The following is a 27,263-nucleotide window of genomic DNA, read 5'->3' on the forward strand; positions in this document are numbered from 1 at the left end:
CCAGATATTAGAGTCAAGGATGACCAGAGGAGATTGTAACTTATTTTGGGATTTACACTCCTACAGCACTTCAGTGTAGAGTTCAGCTTGTCCGACATGAACTGAAGGATGCAATTCAACACATCCTCACACTTACACAGAAGAACAGGTCTATTGCCTATGCTTCCTAAATGTATATCTATGAATAGTTATTTCAAACAGGAGAAGACAGTGGTATGTATGAATACATCCAATCAGAATTGCTGCTCCCAGTCCCTGTGACGGCAGAGAAGTTGGCTGGACCCTGCTGTCACTTAGGGTTCATCAAGATTTCAGTGTAAGCAGTGGCTAACTGTAAAGTCTCACTAAGAAAGGGGCGTTGCACCTGGCTCAGCAGGGATCCCCTGCGGCTCCTATTATAGACCAGCAGGCTGTCCAAGGTGTCCAAGTCTGTACAGCAGACTTCAGTCAAAGGTTGCATGACTGTTTCCAAATACACAAACACAAATTCACTCCCTCCCAGCCAGTTCCACTCAGTGCAAACGCTATTGCACCAATCAGAGCGGTTTATCTGAAATGGGATGGGCTTTCGTCAATGACTGGCTGATTGCTTTGTTAAAAATATTTGCAGAATTGCTAATAACGCCTTAGCTTTTCAAGATTTATAATGAATGTGACAGCAGGTATCTACTAGCATACCTACTCCGCTACATGCTGTTTTGGATGTCTTTTATTGATAAGTCATTGATACTCGTGTCACATGCTTCATTCTCTGATTGGTTAAGTACTATCCAAAAGCATCCAGAGGGAGTTTATTCTGCATCTGCAGTTGGTACTGCCCCCTGGAAATCCGACTCTAATCTACAGAGACCAGACCAGTTCTTTGACCACAACAAAAAATAATTAGGATGGCTGGCCAGGCTAAGAAATGGCAGGACACCAAAACAGTTTGGTATTTATTATTGAGGAAGGCATACACTATCTGTCCTCACCTGCTGCTGTTGTTATTGTATTGTCCAACACTACACAGTCATTGACTGTTTATCCAGACGAGGGTTGCTTATATTTCCCATCATACTTTGGGAACAAGGCACTGTGCAGTCTATATCTGAACCTAACATTGCGTCTAAATCATCATTTTGGGCTGAAAACTTAGCAAAAAATAAAAAATGGAGAAAAACATGTTTCATTAAGTGAAAGGTTTATTATTTGGACAGTTAGGAATTACAATTGTATAATTTGTAAACAGCAGTGCTTTAAACACATCAAAGCATTTTATGCTCCTTCTTTGGGGTCCATTTGGCCCCCATTTCTCTCTCCTTTCAATCCCCATGTACACAGATTCTCAGGGGGTTCTCCAAATATCCAGGTGTTTGGAAATCGGGCAAATGGCTGGATGTCATGCCATTTAGATATTTAAAAAGCTTTTGTTTTCTCATCCATGTGCACCAAGAATGATCTGGATGGATTAATGCTTACACTGTATTTGTAACCCAGACTTCTACAGCATCTTTATTTAAGATACGTACAGATGCTTTCATGTCTTCTGTTGGATGGATCTTAAGTAAAATAGCCTCTTTTCAGTTTTCCCAGGACAGCTGCATGCTTGAGGCTATGTGAATAATAAATGCTTAACATATATGCTTATGGATCTTCATATATGTTGGCAGAAACAAAAGTTCATTAGTTCATTTTACAAAGCAGTCCATTAGAGTAAATAGAAAATAAGTAAAATTAAAGAAAAAAAAAAAAACCATCCGGGACCAGGATATAGTGTTCATGTGCTGATGTAAAGGACAAATCAAACTATGGTGGAATAGAAATGTGCACAAAATGGAGCTTACTATGACATTGTCTTATACTTGTGAGCCCATATATTATGTGTAAATTCTTGTGCAGCAGATTATACATTTAGTTTGGTTGCCGTATTTGCTTGTTGATATAGAAAACATGCACATGATTTAGCTTTTGTGCACGTTTGTGCACAGCTTGTGTATTCTCACCGGCAGCTCCAGAGTCATGCGCTGATGGATAGGCTGCTCTTTACTTTACTGATGTACTGTGATCAATGCTGATGCAAGGAAAGACAGTGTGGTGGAGAGCGATGGAGAGAAAGAAAAAAAGAGAGAGGGAGGAGAGAGGTAATGTGCTGCCTCTGCAAATCTTTCTTTCTCATTCCCTCTCTTTCACAGCCTCTCCCTCTCTCCCAGTCTTTTTGCATTAATCCTCTCCTCTCTCTCGGTGAGTTTCCCACTCTGTTGATCCTGTCAGTATGTGCATATGCTGCACTCTCACTAACATCATCGCCTTAACTAATATGACACAGTGTTTCCAAGCTCTGCATATGCTGCAAGGGGCAACTTTCAGCAGATTAATAGATTACAGATTAAGTACAGGAAGTTGTGTGAGAATGTTTTTTACACATCCTTTATCGGCGCAGGTTTTAAAAGAGGACACAAGCACCATGTTTATGTGACTGTCCTGGCTGGCCTCTCATGTAGCCTAAATGTGTTTAAGAGGCTTTTATTTTTAGCCTTTTGCTGTTGTGAGTTAAATAAAACAGCAGTAATGCAGCTTTACTAATCCTCTCACACAACTAATCCGTGCAGAACACCACTGTAAATACTCTGTGGGCTGCATTAAAGCACAAATCACTCAATCCCTCACTGAGTGTTTTATGCTTATTTTGGGTCAGATTAATAGAAACTCGTCTATTTTTCATCTATGAGAGAGACATCACAGAAAGAGCGGGTGTTCCTCTTGGACTTTTGATATTTTTTTTGGTCTGTATTTTTAAAGTATCTTTGTACGCACATACTTGCTGCGAGAATCAATACATGACTCTGCGTGCTTTAGATAAACTGCTGTTGTAGAAATGGATCTGAGATGACCTGTGTACTGAACAGCTACCTCTTTACACAGAGGTCACAATACCCTGGATTCCTGTCTTTTTAAGCTTGTGTGGGTTGTTTTAAACTTTAGTACCAAGTAAGACGTTTGCACGCTGCTCAGTTCCTCGTTTGATTTTATTCATTTTGATTTCAATTTGTGTTGGATTGCATTTGAACCTAATTAGCTTAATTAACAATCTCCAGGAAATTGTGCCAATCTCTCTCTTCGTATCCTCTCTATTGTAATTAAACTACCAAAATACCATACACAACATCAGCAGGAATTTAGATTACCTTGAATTTCATTGTAATCAAATTATTCAGGGAAGATTTTAATGAACAAACTGTGTGTGCAATTTAAGTATTACATTTTCAACTTATTTTTCAAAAAACAAACATGAAAAGTCATGATTGCACGCGATTACATGGTTAGTGCTGCTCACAAATAACCACTTTCAACACAAACCTCAGTCTGAGTGTAAATAAGATGTGGCCAGGGGAGCAGGCTTAAGAATTTTCTTACACACAGATAAATATGTACACGCAGCCAACAGCTTTCCTCAAATCTCATAGAAAAATATCACAAAAGCTGCTGTTAAAACTGAAGAAACACCGAATGTGTATCAAATAAACAACGTTAAAGTATTTTGTATTCCTTTTTGCTTTTGAAAATGAAACTCTGCAACTGAGTTCTTTAATATCTCCCCTGGTGGGTCTGAAGTGAATTATACAAGCAGCCTGAAGCAAATACAGAATATTTGTTGTGCTGCGACAACTTTGCTATTATTTCCTTTAGTGAAAAAAAAAAAAAAAAAACGTTTGCAAAATGTGTGGCTGTGTGAGCCAAAACAGATATGTGAAAAGTCCTCTTTTAAAGGCAGTGCACACCCACACAGGTGTTTGCAGCTTTTCTGCTGATTAGACCTCTGCTCAGGTTTGGCCAGAGCTGGAATTATAAAGCTGTCCCACCTCATGTTGCGACAGGAGAGTCAGGGAGCTGTCTGTCTGCCTGCGCCCACACAGGCCTGAGAAACGATGGAATCAGGCAAAGGTGGGTGTTATAGTGGGAATGTAGTTCACCTACAGAGGTGTTTTCTATTACCCCAGCTAATTAGATCTGCAGAAGCTGTTTCACTCTTTGTACTAAAGAACAAGTTGCTCTTTCACGATGGACATTTTCACTTGTCAGAGCAGGAAAAAGGCACAGTTTCGCTAACGATTGCTACAATCCAAAGTGAGGCATAACAGTGTGACAGTGATCCAGCAGGCACAATGCACATAAATAGAGGAAAGTTGTTAATGTCATTCCTGTTGATTGTCAGTTTGTACGTGTTTCCAAGCAGTTAAACAAGAGGTAGGTTAGGTAGACTGTAATGCTGAATTCATGGAGTGTTGGCAGACATAGGAAGAACTCCAGATATTTCACACAGAAGGCTCAGATCTATGACATGCCTATATTCAGTTGAGAATGCTACTGGGCCAAGATTTGTGACCCTATCACCTTTAGAAAAGAGCTTTTGTTGGTTATAGTTGTGAAAGGGTGCATTTCATCCAAGGCCCATACCAAGGATTATTGTCTCCTAAAGCTCGAGTAGCAACATAAACAGATAAAAAAAAAGGTGTCACACATAATGAGAGGAAACAGGAAGAGAAAGCTGAAGTCTTGCCCTGCAGTGCATACTTCTGTTTCTCTGTTAGGTGAAAGGCCTGTGTGTAACTGGATTTAATCATTCCTCCAACTCAAACTCTAACTCTCTCGTCTTCACTCAAACCATTTACAGTCAGAGCAGGCTGTGTTTTCTTCTCTCTTCTTTTCTCTTCTCTCCTCAGTCCTTCATCTGCTCTCCCTCTCTCTTCTCATCTTTCCACCTCTGGCTCTGCTGCCAGCCAGCATCCAACACACCAGGGTTTCCCTTTCAGTTGGTTGTGAGGGATGGGATGAGAGACAGAGAGAGGCAAGGGAGGAAAGGAGTGGATGGATGTAATGATCTGTCCTGATGAATGCAGTTAGAGAGAAAATGCTGACGCAGTGGAAAAGAGGCTTTAAGAAGAGATGTGCTTAATGCACCAATCACAGAACTCATTAGATCACCTGTCAATGTTCAGCGGCCAATGAAGAAGCTCAAAATTGAACCAAACAAACACATTAAGAAATTACGTGCTAACATCATTTATGATGAACAATCCTTCATTGGTCTTGATTTTTAATAACTAAATAAATGAGCTCAAAGATGCTGTTGATTCTTTTGGTATTGATTCCGTGTGTCCTGTAATTTGTTTAGTGGTGCAATTTCAACTCTATTTAATATTATTATGGAATATATTGTTGTCATTTAGTGGGCAAAGTTAAAAGGGAGCATATTTATCATGTAAGCAGCCAGTAAAAAGATTTGTGCTTTCTACACTTTAGACATGAAAATCTTAAAACTTACAGTATTAGTATTAAATTTGGAAGCATATACCTGTACCACAGGGATTAGTGTAACAGAGTCGGCCAATGGAGACAATATGGGACAATTTATATGGACTTGCTTACATGACCAAGGAGAGTGCTGGTTGTTTCAATCACAGGTTTCTGAAGATCAGAGTCTCTGTGGGATGCTCCACCCGTCACCATGTTGATAGCATGGTAGTCCAATAAAACTCCCAGTTAATCCAAATTCAAACAAAGAGGTGGAGCGATAAGATGGAGCGGGATCTGAATTTCATGATGTTATCTATACAAAAATTCCACAGTTTTCATAACAAAGTACAACCTAATGTAAATCTGTCTTTACTTATTTTTACTCCAGAGTTTAACACATGCGTATTTCAGCAGTGTTTAGTTCAGTCTTCCTAGTCAGGTTGTGAGATAATTATTAAGAAATCTGAGAACCTTCGGTTAAAAAAAGCTGTGACAATCTCATGATAGACTTGCAGTGTTTGCAGATGACAGCAGCAGCATGCCGTGAGCTGACTGGTGATGTATGGTGTAACATATGGGACTGTCCAGTCCTTCACAGAAAGTAAACAGGATGATAGCAAGCCATTTATCTAGATGTGTGAGACGACATGGCTACAAGAGATTGATATAGGCAGCAATCATAACTCACATACACACACACACGTGTGTCTGCACACAAACACACAGCGTCCTGTTAAAGTGAAATACGCTGTGGTTGGCGTTTACGAGTGTCCGTTCTTATTCCTCTGACAAGGAGAGAATTCCGACAGAATGAAATCCTCATCAACATGGCTGCTGCGCTATAGATCTCTCCTTTCCGTTGCTGACTGACAAGGAGAACACTACAGGAATGGGGGTGTTTGGACTCAACACAATCGCTGTGCTTGTGTCTCTATACTGGTCTGCCAGAATGACACAGAGAAGGAGAAAGAGAAAGAAAGAAAGTGACACCAGCTTCAGCCAGAGAATTGAAAAGAAGCTGGCATGGCTCTGAGCTCCCCCATAACATTAGAAACCGCTGTAGGGAGCAGGAAAAAAAGATCCAAATACTCCTGTGTGCTGGTTAGATCTAACCTCTGAGTGGGAGAGGGAGGAGAGAGCGAGCGGGGGGAGACAGAAATACAGATGCTTAAAGAGACCTGGACATTCCCAGAGGGGTTGTGAGAAGTCACCATTAGTCAGCAGTTAACAATTAACACTGGGTTTAGGCACACACACACACACTGCCCTAGGTTAATGGTTGAGTGGGAATGCTGTTAATACATCTGAACATATTAACAATTTATACCCAATTCACCACCCTAATATCTTGCCTGGAGCACAAATTAGTACAAATTGTCTGCAGTGGGGTGGCAGCAATGATGGTGGTGGGGTTTACTAATATGTCAGGACATGCCATGTGTCACCAAGCTAGCCCTGTCGCTGTAGGAATATGTATGATTTGGCAAGACAGTGGTGCTGGTGGTGGTGTAAAGAGATAATTCCCTCATCTGAGCTGCATTTAAACTGCATGGAAGAACCAGAGGCATGGTCTGTGGGCCTGGGAAACAATCTGCTACAAGCTGGTCTCAACCCGGTGAAGATGATTAGCATTGAGTTGATGTAATTTGACACAATAGTCACTTTGTTGAGGTGAAAGAGAGCCAGTTGGGTGGACGAACTGAAAGAAATCAGAAAGAGATATTATCAGTGTTTGATGATGATGATTGTATGTTGCTGTTTTCTGTGTGCTTGTTTTCTCTTGAGTGTATCTAAATCGGTTGGATGATTTATGGCGAGGCATATTTTCTGACAGCGATGATCCCCTCTGTGTGGACGCCCACGGTATTTTGTTTTTCCTTTCAAATCTAAATTCCGATGAGCCAGATCCTACTGTTTCTTCCCCTCTCCTTCACTTTTTATTTTTGTCACATCGTGAGCAGGAACTGCTGCTGTGAGCAAACACTTTCCAATTGTGGTCAGTCATTCAGGGATGCTGAGCTGAGGGCTGGGGTGTGCATAGACAGTGAGAATGAAAGCCTCTGCCTGAAGACCTGAATTCAAGCTGATGTTTTTTTTTTATTGTTTGTTTGTTTTTTGGTTTTGTCAAAGAGCCTTTGGTAATTTATAATTGTGCCTAACAGAATAGTTATTAGGGAAATTATTCAGTTATTAAACTAGTCATTTATTTACTTTAGGCCTGCCTTCCCATAAAGATTACTCTGTCAGTACTGTAGCAGGCAGAGATGGACAAAGGAAAAGAGGAAATTACTCTGTTGTCAGGTTATTGATGTTGCTGTGTTTTGCTTTGGGCAGAATAAGAGAACATACACACAACAGAGAAAAAATATCAACTCTTTAACACATAATAATACTTCTTACTTTAATGGTTTTAAATCTTAGCCGTTTGTAGCAGTTGTTTAAAGCACTGTGCAACAATTAGCCAGAGCTGTGCTGTAGATGTGTTTTTCAGGCTACCCAAGTGTAAAATTGATCCAAACTTACTGTGTTATTTAATTCCTCATAGCCTTAAAAATGTATTAAAATCTGATTAGTTGAAAATATTCTTCCACTTAGAGGAGCCTGGTGTACAGCTAAAAGAATAAAAGTATAATGAGATGTATATCTCTCATAGCTGGGCTACTCGTTTTAATTTCATTGGTTCTCTCTCTTTCTTTAAGGCATGGCTTGTTGTAACAGCAAAACGGTGCTCTGGAGGATGGATTTGAAGGTGAGGGGTTATCATAACAGAGAGACATTACTGTGTGAGATAGTCAAGCTCCTCAGGGGGTTGCCATTGATAAGTTCCTGTGCTTCAAGCCCCATATGTCTGTGAAGATTCTCTGTCATCCAGGTCATGGAGGATCTAGGTGCTAAAAGGAAGGCAGCTGAGCTTAGCTGCGTGTGTGCTTGGGTGTGAAGTAAGGCTGTGTGATGCCGGAAGAATCATAATAATGACTGAAGCATGAAAAAATGCAAGAAAAACAAGTTAAACTTTAGAAATAATTAAATAGTAAAACATATTGTGAACATTAAACTGTGCAAACATGCTCTGTCTGCCTTAATTAGACATAAAACCTTTTATTATAAATTCCTGTAGCTGTGCAGCCGGCATCTCAAATGGCTCAAAATGGTTCACAGAGGGCCTGCCATATTGAAGTGATAGTCGTAAAGATGAGACAGTTCAGCTTGTGTTTTCTGCCTCAGAGTTTGCACCAGCAGTCCAGCACTTTGATCAATTTCCTGAACATCTTCCCTAACTTTGCTCAAAGGCACTCATTTGATGTCTTTCCCATTCTCCACCTGAAGATCTAACAATGGTTTGCGATATGCACTTGCACATGCAAGCAAGCCTGCAGACTGATGGGATGATGTCATGTTTTTTTCTGTTGTAAAAAAGATCTAATTATGTCCCAAATATCCAGACATTTATCATCTGATGTCTGATTTTTTTTTCATTAACCTGGTGTGAGATGAGCCTGGAGTGCACTCGGGAATTCAGGAGAATCTTCACAAACACTGCACCCCTGTGCACTTTAAACCCAGTTATTCACTGAGGCATACGCTTATCCACCCTCAGGACAAAACACCCACAGGCATAAGCACAGCAATGCAGTGAGGAATGCACAGACCTCTACACTGAGGAAACACAAGTGCATGGCACAACATAGCATACAGCAGGTCAGTGAAGTGGCCAGAGAAGAGTGAAGGAAGATATTTATGTAAAACTGGAGCAACCGTCTATTAACAGACCTTGAGTTGCCACTCATGAGGCTGCATTCAACAAAAATCTGAATCTTTATACTGGTCAGTCAGAAATGAAGGAGCGTCTTCAACTAATTAGCTAGGACACCTTCACTGAAATAGTTCTCCTAGCACTAACCCTTTACTTTAGGATGGTGTAACTGCAGATGACAGGAGACGTGGGCAGGAGGTGGAGAAAGCATTCAGATATGGCAGAGAATGGAGAACACGGTTGAGGAAGAAAAGGAGGGTAGTGTTTGAGTGTGCGTGCCTCCTTTCTTTCCATGATAATTTTCTTGGCAGACTCTTAAACAGAATTTTAATTTGCTCTGTGTTTATGATTCAGAACAAATGGTGCCATCTCAGAGGCCAATGTAATCTAATTATTAACGCCAATGCATGGATGTACATGCACTGATGGGCACACACACATGCACCAAGAAACCTATATTGTAATATAATTAACTTGGCAAGCATGCTGAACTAATTTTCCATTAGAAAAATATGCTCTTTGTGAATACAATGCTATGGGTCTAAAGAAAATACTTAAATATTCATCATATAAGATGAACTGTATATAAAGCATATATTCCTAATGCGAAGTTCCAAGATGACTTTTCACTGTGTCTGTTACCCAGGGAGCTGGCCTAGAAGGTCAAATCACTGCAAACCTTTGATAAATCAGGGGAAAAAAACAAAAACAAAACACACACACACACTTGATTTACCAGAAAGATGCAGCTGTATCTCAGTCTTAATGTAGTCAGTACCGTGTGTAACCTGCTCCTACAAAAACAAACCAAACCAGAGGGATGTGTATCCTGCTGCTTCATTCATTCATCATGCCTGTGTATTAATTAGAGCTGATGAGGGATTGTCGGCTCCTGTAGCTGCTTTGCCAGCACACCTAAAATATGTTAACTGTGACAGCTGCTTGGTTTTAAAGACAAAGTTGCAGTGCTTAGAAACTGTCAGAACATAGTACAGTCAGGACAGCATTCTTTCGTCTACAATACAGTGACGCTGTTACTGCCACACAAACTGTTTTTGCTTCCATAGCACTATATATCTGCTTTGCACAGTCAACATAATACAGTAATGCTACAATAAAGAATCTAAATATCCTATTCAGTCTAAGTAAGGACACACACACAAAAGGGTGCCCATCATACAATCAGACTGTCACACTGCAGTATCACCAGGAAAACATGTCAGTTAAGCCAGATGACTGGAAACACTGGATGTACCATGATGTGTGCACCTTGTCATTATGATGTCCATGAAAATGGCAGTGAAGCTTCTTGCAGATAGATTGTTTGTAATAATATCAAAATGTCTGTTTTAGTAGTGATGCTTCACATTGGGTAATGAAGCACTTAAATAAAATAAGGCCACAGACGTAGAGCAGGCATGAATTCCAAGTCACCATCCACCCCTCAGCCCATAGACTAAACTACATCAGGCTGATTCCTGGATTTGCCAGTCTAGCAATGTGGCCTAACATACATGACCATATGTTGTTTTTGGACTAGGTGAAAATTGACCCATTCTGGTGCTCATGTATGAGGTTGAATCTTTATATAACTCACTTTTAATTATGTGCAGTTGAGTAGATCGGTTTCAAAGTGATTTCCCTTGAAACTGATGTGGAGCTGCCATTCTGACTGCAGCCACATATTCAACACAGTTTTTTTGCACTGTTGCTGGAGGCTTTACATACAGAAAGTGTCAGTTTCTATATTCCTTACATTTCCTTTGGTTCAGTTTAAGTACCATCTAGTGAAAGCATAAGAGAGAAGAGAGGGGAGTGCTGGCAGAGCTGAGAGCCAAAGACAGGCTTAGTGCCCGGTCAGAGCAGAAAACGCCACAGTGAAAGTCAAGCTGGAGGCTACGTGACATGTGTCCATGTGGCTATAACTGGTAGCTTCTGGTATGGAGCTTGTTTTGTGATGTCACACTGTGAAATTAATTAGCAATTTGAATAAAACCGACAAGTACAAAGTTACAGTCAGTTTAAGATGCTTCTATTAGATTAAGATGATTATGTGCATAGTGTTGCTGCCATACCTCGGTGCAGCCAAGCTTCTACAAACTGGAAACCAGCAATTTATTCTCGCTTTTTTTACATTTAAGATCTGACAGAGCCTGGGCTTGAGTATTTACAAGTTTACAGTGGTTAGTGGAAATTTTCCTGAATTTATTATGCTAATTTCCACAAGTTCCTAAGACTTGATGCTCTGCATTTGTGTCTATGCATGTGAGAGAGAGTGTGAGAGAGAGAGAGAGAGAGAGAGAGTTTGAGGATCCCAGTGGTATGAATGACATTTGAAAGTAGCACCCTACTGGGACCAAGTGATCTCAGTGTTTTATGTGGTAAAATGGCAGACTATGCACACACTCACACACAAGTCAGGGCAATCTGTCCATCTATTAGTCTGTCAGTTGCACGTCATTCTTAATAAATGGGGTTAACAGCCACTGCTGTGTTAAGAGAGCCAGGGATAACACATCCTTGTGCCAAGGAGAGAGAGTGAGTGAGAGAGAGAGAGAGAGAAAGTGATGGGAGCGGCAGAGAGACATTGACAGCGAGGAAGAGGGTGAGAGAGAGAACACATCATAGAAAGTGTAAAAATTCTCTGATAGGGCCCGTGATTGAGGATAATAGTTTGCTATCCTGCTGAGTTTGCTGTGCTGAGCTAAGAGCAAGAGAAAGCAGGGGAAAATGGGGCCCTGGAGTGGCTAAGAGAGACTGAGAAAAGGAGGGGGTCATTTATGAAATAGCAGTAGGTACGATGGGGGAGGGGATGGAGCAAGCGGAGGAGAAGGCAGGAGAGCAGAAATGGATAGATAAGGTGTGAAAAGAGATCACCAGGAAGGTAGGTGCCATTTATGAAATAGAAAGACGCTTTCAGTCTCTTCTATGACTGAACTGGATGCTTCTTTGTATAATTTAGCATCGCATACTGTGAAACAGTCCACAGTGAATTTCAATATCTCTGGAGATGGCATCCACTTTTCATGATGGCAGTGCATACATCAATGCACACGCAACCTCTTTTATACGTGTGTGTGTGTGCTTCGGTGGGTGTCATGTGCTGAGTGATGCCTAATTTAACAGGGTATTTATCAGAGTTTAGTGGAGTCTGTGGCCCCCTGCCTGACTCACTATCTGCCAGACTGGTGTAATTATTAACATCTTAGCACAACACTGCCTCAAACCACAGACACATTCTATCATATTATGAAGCTACGAAGCACACTGAGTACATGAATATCTGGTATCGTTTGTTCACCAAATATTTGCCATAAAAAAAGTAAAATAACCAGTATAAAGTCATCATAGATTTTCAAGCCATGCAATAGCCACATATAAAGGCCTGTGGGTGTGTCCACCTCTCCAGCAGCAGCAGCAGCAGCAGCAGCAGCATCATGTGGAACAGGTGTGCATTTAGGTGTTTGTTTACAACAACATTGCCAACATCAGCAGCAGCTACCTGCTCTGAAGAAACCTTGGACACACGATGCGGCTAAAAACACATCCTTCCTCCTTCTCCATTTCCTCTGCAAGTGAAAGTGCTCAACAGAAGAGTGAAGGGCAGACTCAGAGGTCCACGTTTTCTGAATGTCAAAGTGGAGACCTTTTCAAGCTACTGCAAGCAGAGAGGTAGTAATGTCAAAAGTCAACATCCTTACTGCATTTTACAAATTGGCCACAATATCCTGAAAGAAAAAAACTATAAAAATGTATAAAAAAAGTCATTTTAGGACTGAAACATCACTGCCATCTGTGATTTAAAAGTCATTAAATTAACTTTTCACACCTCAAACAGGCTGCAAATGAGAGAATCCATAAAACTGAGCAGGACAATCTGTGCACTGCCAGAGGAATGACTCCACCATGCTGCTTCAGCTCATATTTCTTTTACCATGTGGCTCACACTGATAACAAATACAGCCATCTATTAGCATTAATATGTGTAATCAAACCTCAGTGAACTTTTACATTCGTTCAGTAAAACTCTCACCCCTGCCTCCTCATTACTCCTCCTGCTGAGCTCAGTGTGCTGCTGCTCTTACTGATGCTGAGTCAATTACTACTGCAGGTGCTCTTCCTGAAATGGGCCCGGGTTGTGTGTGTGTGTGTATGTGTCTGGTCCCTGCTGGGGGTTGGGTTAGGGTGTTTACCCTGTAAATGTGTGCAGAGTTTTCTGAAATGTGTACTTACCAATTGTGTCATCGAGCTCACAAGAAGGAAGAAACATCAATGTGTGTTTAACCTCTAGTGTTTATTATAATGTTACAAAACAGCTTTAAAGACATTATGATCCAATATTTGTCATATATATTAATAAAAAGAGACTTATGGGTAAGCCAAGTTCTTCTAGTTTGGGGCAAGGTGACCATTAATTGATCTGTGTACATGCCTAATAATCTGACCCGTGCTTGAGTCAAAATAGGCAGAGACCCTGGGGAGCCATAAAATGCAGACAGAGTGCATTACAGAGGGGACAAGGGGTCAGTAAGGTCTGTCCTCTGTCCCCATAGTAGTTCATCAGCTGACCGAGGTTTGCCCAAAGTGTAACTAAACATAAAGTTTATAATCCTCTGGTAACGACTGTTTTTACAACATATCTAGAATTAATTCAATACATCTACAGCTGTGAAAGGCCTCTTTGGCCTACTGAAACATTCCGTTTTGGAGGATTTCTTTCTCACGTTTGTTTACTGCCTCTTTTTATTTCAGCTTGATCTTTTAGTCACTGCTTGTTCATCTTTTAAAATAGACAATGATTTTGCTAAAATAAACCCTTTCACAACAGAAGCTACCAAAAGCGTAATTTTCAAGATTGTCAGCAAGAAAAGTTACAGTAGCTGGAGAAAGTTGTTTCCTGTTGACATGTTTTTGTAAAACTTGTTGAACTATAATCTAACCAATAGTTTTATTGTCCCCACTCCTGTTCACAGACCTTTATCTTTGCCTTCACAGCTCTATATGCCAGATTTGTCTTTTTTTCCCCCCAACAAAGAACACATGAAGTCAATCCTATTCTGTGAGGATGGGAAATGTACTACATACCTACTGGCAGCCTGTTCAGTAACTGTTCAGATATCTTTTATTTTATCAAAATGTTGGATTGATGGACAACCAGATGGACATATCAATCAACCATTATCACTGCCTTTTGGCCCCACTGCTAAAGAAACAAAAAGGGAAATCAGAAAGAACGATGAGAGGCAGACGCTCAGTGGGTGAGATATCAGAGTGTGTTTTTCACACAGTTGTTAATTGGACTGGGCTTTGCAGGATTGCTGCTTTGTCTTTTTCTCATTAACAGAGCAGATTAAGAACTTTTCAAATCTTTGTTAGTCTGCTTAACATATTCATACTGGCTCTTTCAGCTCAGCTTGCCTCACTTTTAAATACTCTTTAGACAGAGCAGAGTCATTGTTTTGTGCTTTAGTTTTCATTGCCATGCAGCGTGCGCCCTTTGTTGTATCGTGGGTGGACTCTTTGTAATGGAAATAACAGGAACTTCCAACAACTGTTTGAAAAACCAAAACACACACACACAAACACTTTGACTTTTATAACTATGAGATTGCACATATATGTACTGTATATCACACAGGACACATACAGACAGGCTTATATAAACACATACTATATACTACATGTACACTGTCACACACAGGTTCATACACACACACACACATGCAATTTAGACAGTTCTCCTGACAAGGCTTATTGTTTGTCCTTGACATTTTCATGTATTTGATGAAAGGCTGGTATGAAAGGGCCATGTGTTGACATCACAAATCTTCAAATGTGGAGTGATTTCTTTGTTCCCCCTCTCTTAGCTGACTCAAGGGACTTCTGTGCTCGGGGTGGACTTGTTGTTAATTAACCACAAGGCTGCTTGATTGAAATATGTGTGTGTATAAATTTGCACACAAAGTGGTAGCTCACAAAAGAAGTGAATGGGGCATTCCACATCCACCCTTCATTAGTTCTGCAGCAAATTGGAATGCTACACTGAACAACCAAACAGTCTACTATAATGTAAAGACTGGTTATCCTCTTCTTCCAAGGAAGAAGGAGTTATGCAGCAAACTGTGGGACATTCTGTTCTTATGAGTCTGTGTATGAGCAAATTACATATATATAGATTCTTAGTTTTAATTTTGCACACACCAGTTGATATATCAGTGCAATAAATCACAACAATAACCATTGTGCAACGCTAACAACCAATACTTTGACAATGCTTTATGTTAGATGCATCAAAAAGTATAAAGGCATTTAACAAATAACAGCACTAAGGCGCTTGTGTTCTGCATCTGTCTCTGTCACAGTGCACGTGAAGGCAGGGACGTGTGAGGTGATCGCTGCCCATCGCTGCTGCAACAAGAACAAGATCGAAGAGAGATCTCAGACTGTCAAATGTTCCTGCTTCCCTGGCCAGGTCGCCGGCACCACGCGGGCTATGCCCTCCTGCGTTGATGGTATGTCTGTGTTTGTTTTTATTAATAATAATGGTATTAGAGTCAGGCCCATAGTTCAGTTATTTGAAGCAAAGCACTAGCGTCAGGAATTAGCCAGTACAAAAAGAAATATTGAGGTATGGTATATACTGCTGGCTGACATTTACACTGCATGAGCAGCAGTCTATTTATACAATGTAAGCCAGTATGTGTTGACTGATAAGTCACAGAAAGAGAAGATGAGTTAACTTTTTTCTGAGGTGTTATCATACCTTCTGTTTGTTGCTCAACACTAAAAACTCCAAGAACTGATACAGAGGAAGACGGAGTCTGTACTCACTAGTTGTAGTTCTGTGAAGTATTGACAAAAGTACTGAAAACAAACCAGACAGACCAAAGTCTTTCTCTGGACTGTCCTTGCTTTTCCGTCTGGTACTTTTTCTTGTATGTTCAGCAATTTGATTTATTATAAACTTTGATGTATTTTTTGTGCTGAATCAGAGGAATTACAAAAATGATGGATGGCAAATATTTATGGATGATTACTCTGTGCACACAATCAATTTAGAAATAAAGAAATGCCTACCATAACTGTTCAAGGTACACAAAAGAGAAATCTGAGCTATTTGACTGAACAAATGACACATTTAGCCTTGTCCCACAGAAATGAAATTACTATACAATTTACCTGCCGCACAGGAGAATGTAATTACACTCAGATTATCAAAGGATAAGGAACATATTTGGGACATTTCAGACTGTTGTTCACAGGCAACTCAAAGTTCCAGTGGACTTCAAAGACTGACCTCCTTTAAGTTTGTCTTTATGATTTTTTAATGTCAGTGGGTCAATGTCAGATTTAGTAAAGAAAACTGGTCATGTACCATGTTTTCACAGTGACAATTAAAGAAAGGGACTTTCTTGTTATATTTTGGGGATTGACTGGCTGGTTGTCATCACATGGACAGGAAGTATGAGTTTTAAAGATTTAGTGAAGCTCCTGAGAGATGGAAATGTAGGGTAGCTTAAAACAAACAAACAAAGAAAAAAACAACCTAAAATTCCATGTATTCCACATGGTTTTGTTTGTTTGGCTAAAACGTGAGAATGGAGAATGAGCCAAACTGCTGTACTGGACTGAAATACCTCTGTAAAATGTGGAAAATTTAGAAAACATGGCCAGGGAAAGCTTTATAAATACAACACATAGCCTAGAAAACACAGGCACGAGATTAAAAACAAAAGAAAATGAAGGCACATCATCATTGCTCTCTCTCTTAGCCTCCATCGTAGCCCAGAAGTGGTGGTGTCAGATGCAGCCATGTATGGAAGGAGAGGAGTGCAAAGTTCTTCCTGACCTCACAGGATGGAGCTGCAGCACAGGCAACAAAGTCAAGACCACAAAGGTTGGTGTTCACGCTGTATTCCTCTCTCTCTTCAATATGTGAATTTCCCCGTCTCTCTCTCTCTCTTTCTCTCTCACATCATCTCTCTTATCATCATGTTAACCCATACATGCATGCACACACATGGTCCGACCCTCCACACAATGACCTATTTCCACCTCTATCATGTTATACCTCCCTTCCGTCTCATACTGTTTACTGTCTCCATCCCCCACTTCTTTCTCTTCTCACCCAATTTCTCTCTTTACTTTCTCCTCTGGCCCCATCTTGGATCTAACATCAAACATCCTCTGATGAAAAATAAGGCCAACAAGAACAAGGCAAATAACACACACACACACGCAGTCACATTCACACACTTACTGAACATGAACATCACAATTCCCTTCTCTCTCACTTGCCCCGTTTCCCTGCGCCTGACTGGCATGCCATCTGACTCAATGCAAAAAGAACTCGACACGTTCATTACAGTGAATGTCCTCAAATAGTTTTTTTATGCTCGGATTCTTCATGTGCACGTGCTTTTCGTTTCGTCTCTACTTTCATGTTCTGTGTATGAGGATAGGTGTGGATTATATATCTTTCTGCTCAGCTTCCACCTGCACCTGTTGGCTTCTCCTCAGTGGTTTGACCTGAGCAGGCTCTTAGCTGTCTGTCATAGGAGAAAAATTTGTGCGAGACTCACCTCTTGTCACTGTACGCTTCTGTTTCTAACCTCCATCCTTCTCTGTGCCTTCTCACCTTCCATTATTCATGGCTGGGTGCAGACCTTTGTTTTCTGCCTAAATAATTGATTGAAGGCGTGGCCAGAAGAGGGAGACTGCATCTTCTTGGGTAAAAAGAGAGGGATAAGAAGAGCCTGAGACACATATGGTCCACTCTTCCTAAAGATTAAGAATTCTTTTCCTGCTTCTTCCTCTGTTCACCTCTCACCTAGCAAAGTGGATGACACCCCCTTGAGTTTCTGCCTCAACAATTCTTATTATTCTCAACCTGATATATTTTTCTGCTAGTGCTAGCTTGACCTCAAGTATTACACAACTTTCCCAATTCACTCATAAAAAAGACGGCAAAGAGACACAAATAGGAAATGAGTGGTCTTGGTGATTGTAACATTTAGAAATGAAGAGAGAGGGTTGATCAGATATGAAGATGATGTCGTTTCAGAATATGCGAATGTCATTCAGAAGATGATTCTCATATCTGATCTCATGTGTTTAGTTTTATCAGCTCCAAAAGTGCATATTTATAATTTCCCGAGGAAGATCAAAGAAACCCATAGCAGCCAAGCCTCGCTTTATCATTGACTCTGTCATAGTGTAAAAGAGCACAAATATTTGCTGTCTCTTGCATTCAGGTCTTTGATCAATGATCTGTGTCTGCTTGTGTGTCTGTTTTGTGTGTTGTTGTGTGTACACTATTTGAGAGTGTTAGTGCCTGTGTTTGTCTGATGATTTTTTCTCCCCTCTGTTGTACGCTGAGGTCAAGACGCGCAGGCATCCAGATCAATAGCATCGAACGTTCTCTTATAGTCCCATTAAGGCACGCTCGTAAATTGAAATTGACGATGGAGTGAGAGAGAAAGAGGATGAGAGAGAAAGGGGAGGAAGAAAGAGGCAGGTGGAGATGGATGAGAGAAAAAATAACAAGTGGAAAGTGGAGAGGAAAAGATGAAGGCAGAGGTGATAGGTAGATAAAGGTGTATAGTAAACACTTGAAAACAAGAGCACTGGAGCTGGTCAGCTGACAAAGGAGCAGGCGACAAAGGTTTGGCTTTTTATCCCTGGTTGGGAGTACAAGAAAGGAGGAGAGGAGGAGGGCAAAAGGGAGGAGAGGGGGAGGAGAGAGAAGACAGCTAGATCAATGCCAAATAATATCATATGGATGAGTAGACAGACAGTGCCGGGCTGCCAAGCCACCGAGCTGTCATAGACTGCAGGGCAAGTGCATTTGTGTGGACGCACACACAGTCACACATTAACAAACAAATGATGAGGTGTCAGCAGTGCATGTATGTTTCACTAGATAGCTTACATCATGCTAAACCGATGTGGCACTATAAACTCCTTAAGCAAAATATTCTGTAAACACTTTGATGGAAACAATACAAAGACTGAAGCAACACCCATCAAATATTTTATGCAGATCCAACTTGATCCAGCTTGTAGTTATTAAATGATAAGAACAAGCTGGATCAGAAGTGATGTTTTCATAATTTCTTTCGTGGGACCAAGTGAGTCATAAAAACAGAGTAAAATGTGCGAGGGGACATCGGCCTTGTGGCTATATAAGCAGTCACTCATGTGTAAAGTGAATAAGCAGTGGAATATGTGGTATAGATGGGCCCAAAATGGCTTGTAGAAATGACACTCAAGCACTTCTTGTGTGCTTTGTAAATTGAGATCTAAGTACCTAAATCCACTTTCTAATTAGACACAGAAACTGCCACCTAGAGGCATATTTTAACAGGCAAGGGGATGAACACCTAAAGGGACTTTGACTTTACACCTTGAAGCATAACAGGCACAGAGATGCAGCGGTGTGCGTGTGGAGTGAACTGGGGTGACAACAAACGCCTGCAGACTCTTTGATCAGGCACAGGAGTAGACGCCTGAAGGCAATGGGAACAGGCCCAGGAAGGGTGGCCTGGAGCCATCAAGAGCAGATACAGTACAACAGTTTCAGCTGGCAGCTTGTAGGAAACACAGCTCTGAGCTCTCACAGTGATGGCTGGCCTTCACACTTTGTTAGGTGGCACCTGGGTCGAACAAAAGGCCCACTTCCATAAAAAGGAAATACAGGGGGGATGGGATTTGTTGGGGCTAACAGAGGAAGCCACTAGGAAACACAATATGCAGGAATACAGTCTACCCTCAAACAATCTCGAAGAGTCTGGTCCTGGTCTGTTATATGTTCCAGCATTGGCAGATACACAGAGATTTGTGCCTGTTCGGTCACTGGCTGATACAAAATGTCTCCTAATGGCTTAAAATAAACCAAAAGTAAGTGTAGGAGGAAAGAAAACGGAAAGATGGATAGATGAAATAAGGAGAGCATGTGATTAGAGCAGCCGTCTCGACAAATAGCCAAAATGACGTGGCAGCGGGCCAGGTGCTGAAAGTGATGTACTGTGGGCTGACTGCCATGATTCAAGCTGTGTCTTGTTTAGTCGCTTGCCAGAAGAGACGGAGTCGGTGCTCGACCAATGAGAATCTCTTCCCATTATTTCTAAATAGCAGCCAGTCCTGAATTATTTACAACCTTTCATTGACATGTAGCACTGCACTTTTTTTCTTGTTGTTTCAGTCTTGTAACTTTCTGTTGTCAGTGTAGTTTGACCCACTTCTTCCCTCCGTGTTCTAGGTGACCCGGTAGTCCTGCCACTCCGAAGCCTAACAGCAGAGGATGTCGGTGGAAATACACATACGCAGCACAATGGACCCAGCAGGTTGTGAGGAAATGCACTCAGATAGACTTCTAAAAGGAACCAATTATTGTTTCATTTTTTTCTGAGGAAACCCAGGAATGGGCGGCTGAAGAAGAGACAGGACTCTGACACCGCCGGCCACCACCTTAAACACAGCTGTCCTCAGTCCTTTACTGCAAAGGGACTGCATCACCCACAATTCCTTTACTGCTACTACAACAAAGTGAACTTTGACCTAAACAGCACTCAATGAGATGGAAAAAAAACAACTTACAACTTTATAACCATCTATATTCTTCATCTCTCTTCTATGGCTGAGTTGTGTTCCATATGCATATTGGGAATAAAGGGATCTGTATTACAAACAGCACAAAAAAGGAAGTGGATCCAGAATGCTTGCCTCATGTAGTCTGGATAACACGTTTAAATTCAACAGTGCCACATATGACACATTTGATGCTGTCAAAAATGTTCTCTGATCTGAACCTTTGTTTTTTCTCCTCCAGGTTTCACCTCCATAAGAGTATTTTATCTTAAATAGTTTGTGGCTTACCACATGCCATTTTTTAAAATGCAGAGACAGTTTGTCAGTCTTCTTTTTTCTTTTGTTTTTTTTTGACAAAGAACAAAATACTTTCAGGGGCAAGGTTAGACTAATACCAAGTAGATGTTATGGTATATTGAAACATGTAAACGTGTAAAAAAAAAAAAAAGGTCCATGGAATCAGAGGGGCTAAAAATAAATTGATGCTCTAATGGTTTTAATATCTGTGTTTTTAAACGCCTGTTAACTGCTATTAAGTACATGTGTCAGTATTATATGAAATGAATAAAACCTTTCAAAAGGAAAGTCTTCCACAGTAATTTTGTGAAGGTTGACTTGAACTAAGTGCTCCGGTTCAAGACTCACAGTAACCAACATATTTTATGCTTTGAATAAAAAATAATACCAGAGCGCTGCAGTGTTTAGCAGAGGGTGCATGCAGCTGTTAACACTGCTGATGAGTGTGAATTAATTTCCCCAGAAAGCCTCAACTATCAGAAAACAAAAAATAATGAATCTGTAGCTAATGGTGTTATTTCCTGCTGCAAATGAATAGCTCTGAATATGTTTTTCTATTGATGAGAGAAAACTACAAAAATGGGGATGATGTGTGATTCATTAATGCTGTTACGACAATACAGTTCTCTGACCATGTGTGTGTTAAGCAGTGCTTTTCCTCCACAGAAATTCAAGCAGGTCTAGAAGAAAAAGGGGATATTTGTATGACGGACACGTCCAGCTAGACTAAGGCTGGTAAACAGCATTTTGTGCAGGATGATGTGGCTCTTTTGTTTGAAACCCAACAGGTTAGTTCTTTATAAAATGATAGAAAATTGGCAGTGATATTTTGTATGTTAATGACATGTACATGTTAAACAGCTTTTGGCATTGTCATGTCAGTGTGTCCCTCATCCTTTGTTTCCTTTTACCTCTCACAGCAGAGCTGGTCTAATATCTTAGGTATGATGATTCTCTGTGAGCAGATGTCTTCTAGATAACTGATCACACTGGTTGTTAAAACACCTGCTCAGTTCATGACTGTGGCATTCCTCAGCCCCTCTGGCTGTTGTTCTGTTGTGTACCATCCTTGTTATTTAACAGTGCTTGTAATAGTACATCGCTTACTCCAGCGTGACTGATAACATCAGCATGGCCGATATCATCAGACAGGCTTTTGCTCATTATTCTCTTGTCGTTAAAAGACTAAAAATGGCAACATCTAAACAATAATTAATCATAAGTGAAAAAAATTCAGCAATTAAAAAAGAAATACATGCAAGGTTCTTTTTAACCAAGAAATCATTTCCATTCTGAGCAGTTTAGCTTTCATGAACTTGATAGTTCATGGTCACACAAAGTAAAATTAGACTTGCCTGCTCAGTGTGCCTACCAATATATAAATATATATGGTAATATAAATAATAATAAGCTGTTTTCTGAGAACACATACATGGTACACAATCAGTTGTGCAAAATGTAAACAAAAGAGGAAACAGAGCACACTCTGAAATCGAATGCGAGGTCTAGTCAGTGTTTTCATCCCTGAGGGAACTTTCAGAAAACTGTGTACGTGAGTATTATTATTTGGGACTGTAATTGCAGAAAGCATGCTGTATTTGCAGGTTGTATAACTCACTCTGGCAGCACTGTCTGTGCACCTGCAGACTAGAAAAGAAAAGTTTCCTGTAGCTTTAGGACCATTTGTATGAACTTCAGGTTGGTCACAACATTAAATTAAATAAATATGCATACTTGCCAGAACAAATTTCCTCACATCCAGCATCCATAAACTTGATGCAAATGCTATGACAGCACCACAGCTTGCATAGCTTCAGTCACGGCACAATGGCTCGCCATCAAACGGAAACATGACTCGTGTCTACTGTTAAGTACCGAGTAAAAAACACTGCATTTTGTGCTGTACTGTATATGTGCTCTCCATCGGGTTACACAAGGGTATAGGCCCTCTTCATGCTTTTTTCTCCTTCCTTCTATCCCTGTTAAGCATCAAGTTTGACAAGAACATGGAAAATTCTTTTCAGTCACAACTCAGGAGAGCCAAGCACTGTAATACTGGTTGATGTGGCTTTAAATATAGAACACTTCAGTGAGAGTACAGTATGCTGTGAAAAGAAGAAATCCAAAAAATGTTGGGCTGGAGGGTTTTTTCCTGTTGCAAACCTGATGATGGAGATGAAACAAGAAGACTCGGTCTCAGTCAAGTTGCAAACAAAATGTTAGGTTTGTGCACACAATCACACACATGGACACACAATCTGTGTTGCACTGCATTAAAGCTCCATTTCAGTAAAACTCTTTTCTGATTTGGCTAATCTCCCAGTGGATCCTCTCAGGGGCCGGGGCCTTCCACTGAGCCTTAGTCACTGTGTGGGGCTGAATATGTGTGTCTGTTTCATGGCCTGGGCTCTTTTTGAGCCTCAACCCATCGTTAGTGCATGTCATTAAAAGATTACAGAGAATAAAACCCATATAAAAATTCTCACACATACACACACAGGAGGTGAGAGAGATGGAGCAGACTGCTATAATTACAGCGAGAAAAATGTGTATTAGGGTTTGACATCAGAATGTCAGTTTTTGAGGATTCGTGTTAACTGCTTGCAAGGTGTTTCTCAAGCTGCGTGTGAATCCAGTCACGAGTCAACCATGTGAGGATTGTAGAAATTCTCCCACAGCACCTTTAATGCCTTCCCATTCTTAGACAAAACATTTACAAAACACTGGTGCTGAGGAGTGGTATCAGGTGCAACAGTCTCTCCATCATCAGCACAGCATTAATCTCTTCATCTGTGACTATCCTCTGAATGTACAGACGTTGCTGAGATTAGTCAGCATGCTTTCTGGTTAGCGTTGGCGAGGAAATGGTTGCTGCTAACAACAGATGCCAGAGCAGATGCTCCAGCCAGCCAAACGATGAGCTAAGCTACCCTGTGCTGATACATCATTGCAAGGGCGATGATTATGAGAAGGTGATGCATCAAATGTTCAATGACATGCACAAACTATGTGTGCATGTGTCATAACTGTTATAATGACCTGCTTAGTGTAGTCAGTCTGGGTTTAGTTTTCCAAAATGGTTACTACTCACAAAAGAAGTGACAAATTCAACACTATACTTTTGACAAAAAAAAAAACGGGGTTCAGCCTGTTTCTGTTACATCAACAGATTTGATTGTTGGAAGTAAAACTATCTTCACCTCAGAACATGTTTCTGTTCCCTGTGGGCTACTGAAATGAAGCTGGAAATTGCATTATGGCTTCAATTTATGCATACTTAAAGGTGAGGCCACTTTGACTGATAGGTGGGTGCTGTCACAGGTTGCTATTTACCAAATGAGAGGGTTTGAAGCTCAGTATGGTGGATTCAGTGTACCATACTGAGCTTTTAACCACTTGTCAGAGAAGCCTATGAAGGGGTTTTCTATCATTAAATACAGTCCATGATTACTCTGTAATTTTCTTCTTTAAATCCAAAAGGTTTGGGTATATGACCCTGCTTTTTCTTGCAGAGTCCTGCACTCTGCTCATCATTAAAATATTCTCAACAGTATTTCTCAGCACAACTCCTGCATCTTTTATTCTTAATGTAATAATGATGTGAACCTGCAGCCCACTGTTTCCTCTCCTCGCATCTGTATATTTTAATAATATCTAAACCTAAACTACACACTCAGATGCATCCACTACGAATGTCCACATGGTACTATTAGCTTTATATTCACATTAGATTTATTTTCTCTGGATGGTGTGGCTCTGTTGTATATTAACATTCTCATATTAACATTCCTATGGCAAACATTTCGACCAGACAAACAATAAGAAGAGTTGTAATACAGATGTAACAAACAACAAGCCCACACTATTTAATTGTACACCTTGGGTGTACCAGGCTTTCCTGGTAAACATGTTTATTCATGGAGTTAGCCTAGAGTTTGTCTCCTGTGGCTGAGTCACACAAAAAAAGCAATTATGTCACAATTAACATTAATTGGGCTATTATGAAATATTTAATTATTGTAGTGATACCAATTACAGTTAATAAATATCAGCATGATTTGGTGATAATGAAAAGGACAGGCGTGTCATTACCTAAATGAAAATATGTTGATAACGTGACTTGGTTGACAAGCATGAACATGCAGTGATGAACTGTAACGCATCACGTGCCAACAGTGTCGCTATGAGCAGCCTGCAGCACACTGATGTGCAAAATGAACAGCTGAATCTCGTGTTACTTAAAATGTAAATCTGCTTCTGGACTCTAGAGAAGCTCTGCTTTATTAACCAAGTATTAACACTATTTAGCTTAGCATAGACATGGTATTAAGAACAGGTCTACATGCGTATGTTATAACACTGAGGACAATGTGTGTTTACATAGGAAGGCAGGAAATGGATGAGAAGCTTGTTGCAGATGAGATCAAGATGTTTTAAGAACTTTACTAAACAAGACCCAGATGACCCAGACCCAATGTGTGAGTTCTGTTTAATACCTAACCATAACAATTTCCATATCCACTACATTGCAGTATTAATGTTGTGTGCTGTGCAGGCATGCAGGCTGATCCTGACATTTGGATGAAGACAGGAGAGGATGGTGAGCGCAGAGAAATGAAAGTAGAAAGACAGGAATAATGTGGGGGGGTGTTGGAGTCCTATGATGGTAGTGTGAAGTGATGGCCTAAAAATAATACGGCTTCGTCGTGAGACTTGGAGAACAGAGCCGATCTGAGCAGGTTACAGATGAGCTCAATAGATCACTGTGACATATAATTCAACTTAGTGTGTGTCTTTGTGTGTGCAAGGTGGATGGCATGCAACAAAGAAAGAGTGTGTGTGGGACTGATAAGCCGCACAAGCCCAAGGGGTTCTTTACATGCCGGTCTCAACCTGTCACTTTCCTCAAACACACTTCCTGATATCCACACTCGCACACACACGGAGGCTGATAACCCCAAGCCCGACTGTGTCATTCATGCTATTGGAAGCATAAAAGGAGGTGTATGCTTCCCTTTCTTCTCCCTTCGGGTCTCTCCTGAATGAGCGTTAAATATGAGTCACAGTGATTAAGGCTGGACAGATGACTCACACAGATAAGATGACCTCTCATCTATACCTGCTGCAAAAAACTGTCTGTGCTTATCTGTACGTGGTCTCGAAGTATTCATTTCAATGACACCTCGACACATTCTGTCAACAGAGGCACAAAGTCAGCCTACGCATTCTTTTTTTAATTGTGCTTTGTTGTGACTGAACCTAACCTGCACCAACAGGGTCCACTTGAAACTGAATGCCAATAGTCTACATGGTAACTGCTGCTGAAATCTCCCTCCCAACTCATCCACCGTAGTAGTTTTTGGTAAAGTGAGAAATAAATAATGCCAACTATAATGTCAATCAGCTGTTAATGAAACTACTCACACACTTTGGATGGCATTTGTTTCCACCTGTACAGTTGTTTACAGAAGTCTTTTCATCGTGTAATGATACTGGAATGTATCTCTGTGCAGCCCTGTTAATAATCAATTCTCTGTCTAGGCTTCTCATACTTTGGAGACATAAAATATAATCCTTGTTAAGTGAGCAGTGCAGGCTTCCATTAATTAACAGCACTGCTTATTTGGAAAGTTGTTTCAGGTTTAAAGAAGCAGATGAGGTGCAAACTCTTTGACTGCCTCTTTACATGGCTGTACAAACTTGGAGTCTTGTTTCAAAATGTCTGATGTTTAAAACAGTCCATCAGGAGGAACAGGAAAAAAAATATTCTAGCAAACAAAAAACAAAAACTCACGAGCCCCAACATGAAAGTTTCATTTAGATTGTTGGCCTGAAGGAAGGACTGCTGCTCATAGTTCCAAACATATTTCTGCAGTTTTCTTTTCTCACATTGCGTCTGCTGCACAGTTTGCCTCAGGATAGCTTAGCAGTACACTAAATTCCCTACTGGGTGTTGGTTTGCTGAGTGAGCTTATGTAGTAAATTATGTTGTTAGCACCATGGTGGGCTAAGCAGAGGACTAGCCATGCTATGAACACTAGGTGGTAAAAGAAGCTTTTTTTTCTCCTGTGGGGTGCTTTTTTCCGCTATTCAATAAATTATCTAAATATCTGGGCCATTATTTATCAATTCTTTTCTCTCATTCCATTTGCAAAATTTCAGTGCAAGGTCTGGCACTACACAAAACTTACAAATAACTGAAACTTTGTAAGAAACTGTGAGGAAGTAATGTGTACCTTGGCATGAGGTGAACAGGGAAGAGGCTCTCTGCTCTCAGAGGGTGGAGATGCAGAATATTGTAATAAATTACTATTCTAATATTGGTAATTGGTAATATTTAAATCTGTTG

The 27,263-nt window shown here is 40.6% G+C and overlaps 1 protein-coding gene across 1 annotated transcript in view; it reads left to right on the forward strand.

Annotated features, from left to right (window-relative positions):
• Positions 1-20,785, forward strand: part of LOC114438743 (protein FAM19A2-like) — a 59,003-nt gene extending 38,218 nt beyond the window's left edge. Inside the window, exons 3-5 of the mRNA XM_028410271.1 lie at positions 15,391-15,540; positions 16,801-16,925; positions 20,289-20,785. Coding sequence (XP_028266072.1) covers positions 15,391-15,540; positions 16,801-16,925; positions 20,289-20,300 — 287 coding nt within the window. The 3' untranslated portion in view covers positions 20,301-20,785. The remainder of the gene's footprint in view (positions 1-15,390; positions 15,541-16,800; positions 16,926-20,288) is intronic.
• Positions 20,786-27,263: the final 6,478 nt, after the last annotated feature.

Source organism: Parambassis ranga, chromosome 7 (assembly GCF_900634625.1).
Source record: "Parambassis ranga chromosome 7, fParRan2.1, whole genome shotgun sequence".
NCBI lineage: Eukaryota > Metazoa > Chordata > Actinopteri > Ambassidae > Parambassis > Parambassis ranga.